Source organism: Cariama cristata, unplaced genomic scaffold, assembly GCF_000690535.1.
Source record: "Cariama cristata isolate BGI_N322 unplaced genomic scaffold, ASM69053v1 scaffold22991, whole genome shotgun sequence".
Taxonomy (NCBI): domain Eukaryota; kingdom Metazoa; phylum Chordata; class Aves; order Cariamiformes; family Cariamidae; genus Cariama; species Cariama cristata.
In genome coordinates this window covers 7132-7443 of record NW_009600119.1, presented here as the reverse complement: position 1 = coordinate 7443, position 312 = coordinate 7132, and the positions used below count along the sequence as shown (strand labels likewise).

Sequence of the window (312 nt, the reverse complement as noted above, 5' to 3'; positions counted from 1 at the left end):
GACAAACCCCGGCCGCTACAGACAGCGTCTGCATTTGCAGGGGGCACAGAGCAAACATCTCCCTGTTCTCTCCATGCCTGCCTTGCCTCCAGGCTGAGGGCAAGCCAGAGCTCTTCCTAGCCAGGCAGAAAAAAAAAAACAAAACCAAAACCAACCACAAAACCAAAAAACCCCTGGCAAGGTCCTGACTGCGCACCCGGCAGCCCCCCAGGCTCAGTATTTACCATGTCAGCCAGCGCGATGTACAGAAACATCCCTCCGGCCAGAGCGAAGATCCAGTTGGCAGAAAAGTGGCTACCGGCCACGATACCG

General features: G+C 56.1%; 1 protein-coding gene across 1 annotated transcript in view; it reads right to left on the bottom strand.

Moving 5' to 3' along the window:
• The window catches only part of SLC39A14 (solute carrier family 39 (zinc transporter), member 14), a gene marked incomplete at its 5' end in the record, with an annotated part of 5575 nt that overhangs the window by 294 nt on the left and 4969 nt on the right, over positions 1–312 (bottom strand). The window contains one exon of the mRNA XM_009709936.1: positions 225–310. Coding sequence (XP_009708238.1) covers positions 225–310 — 86 coding nt within the window. The remainder of the gene's footprint in view (positions 1–224; positions 311–312) is intronic.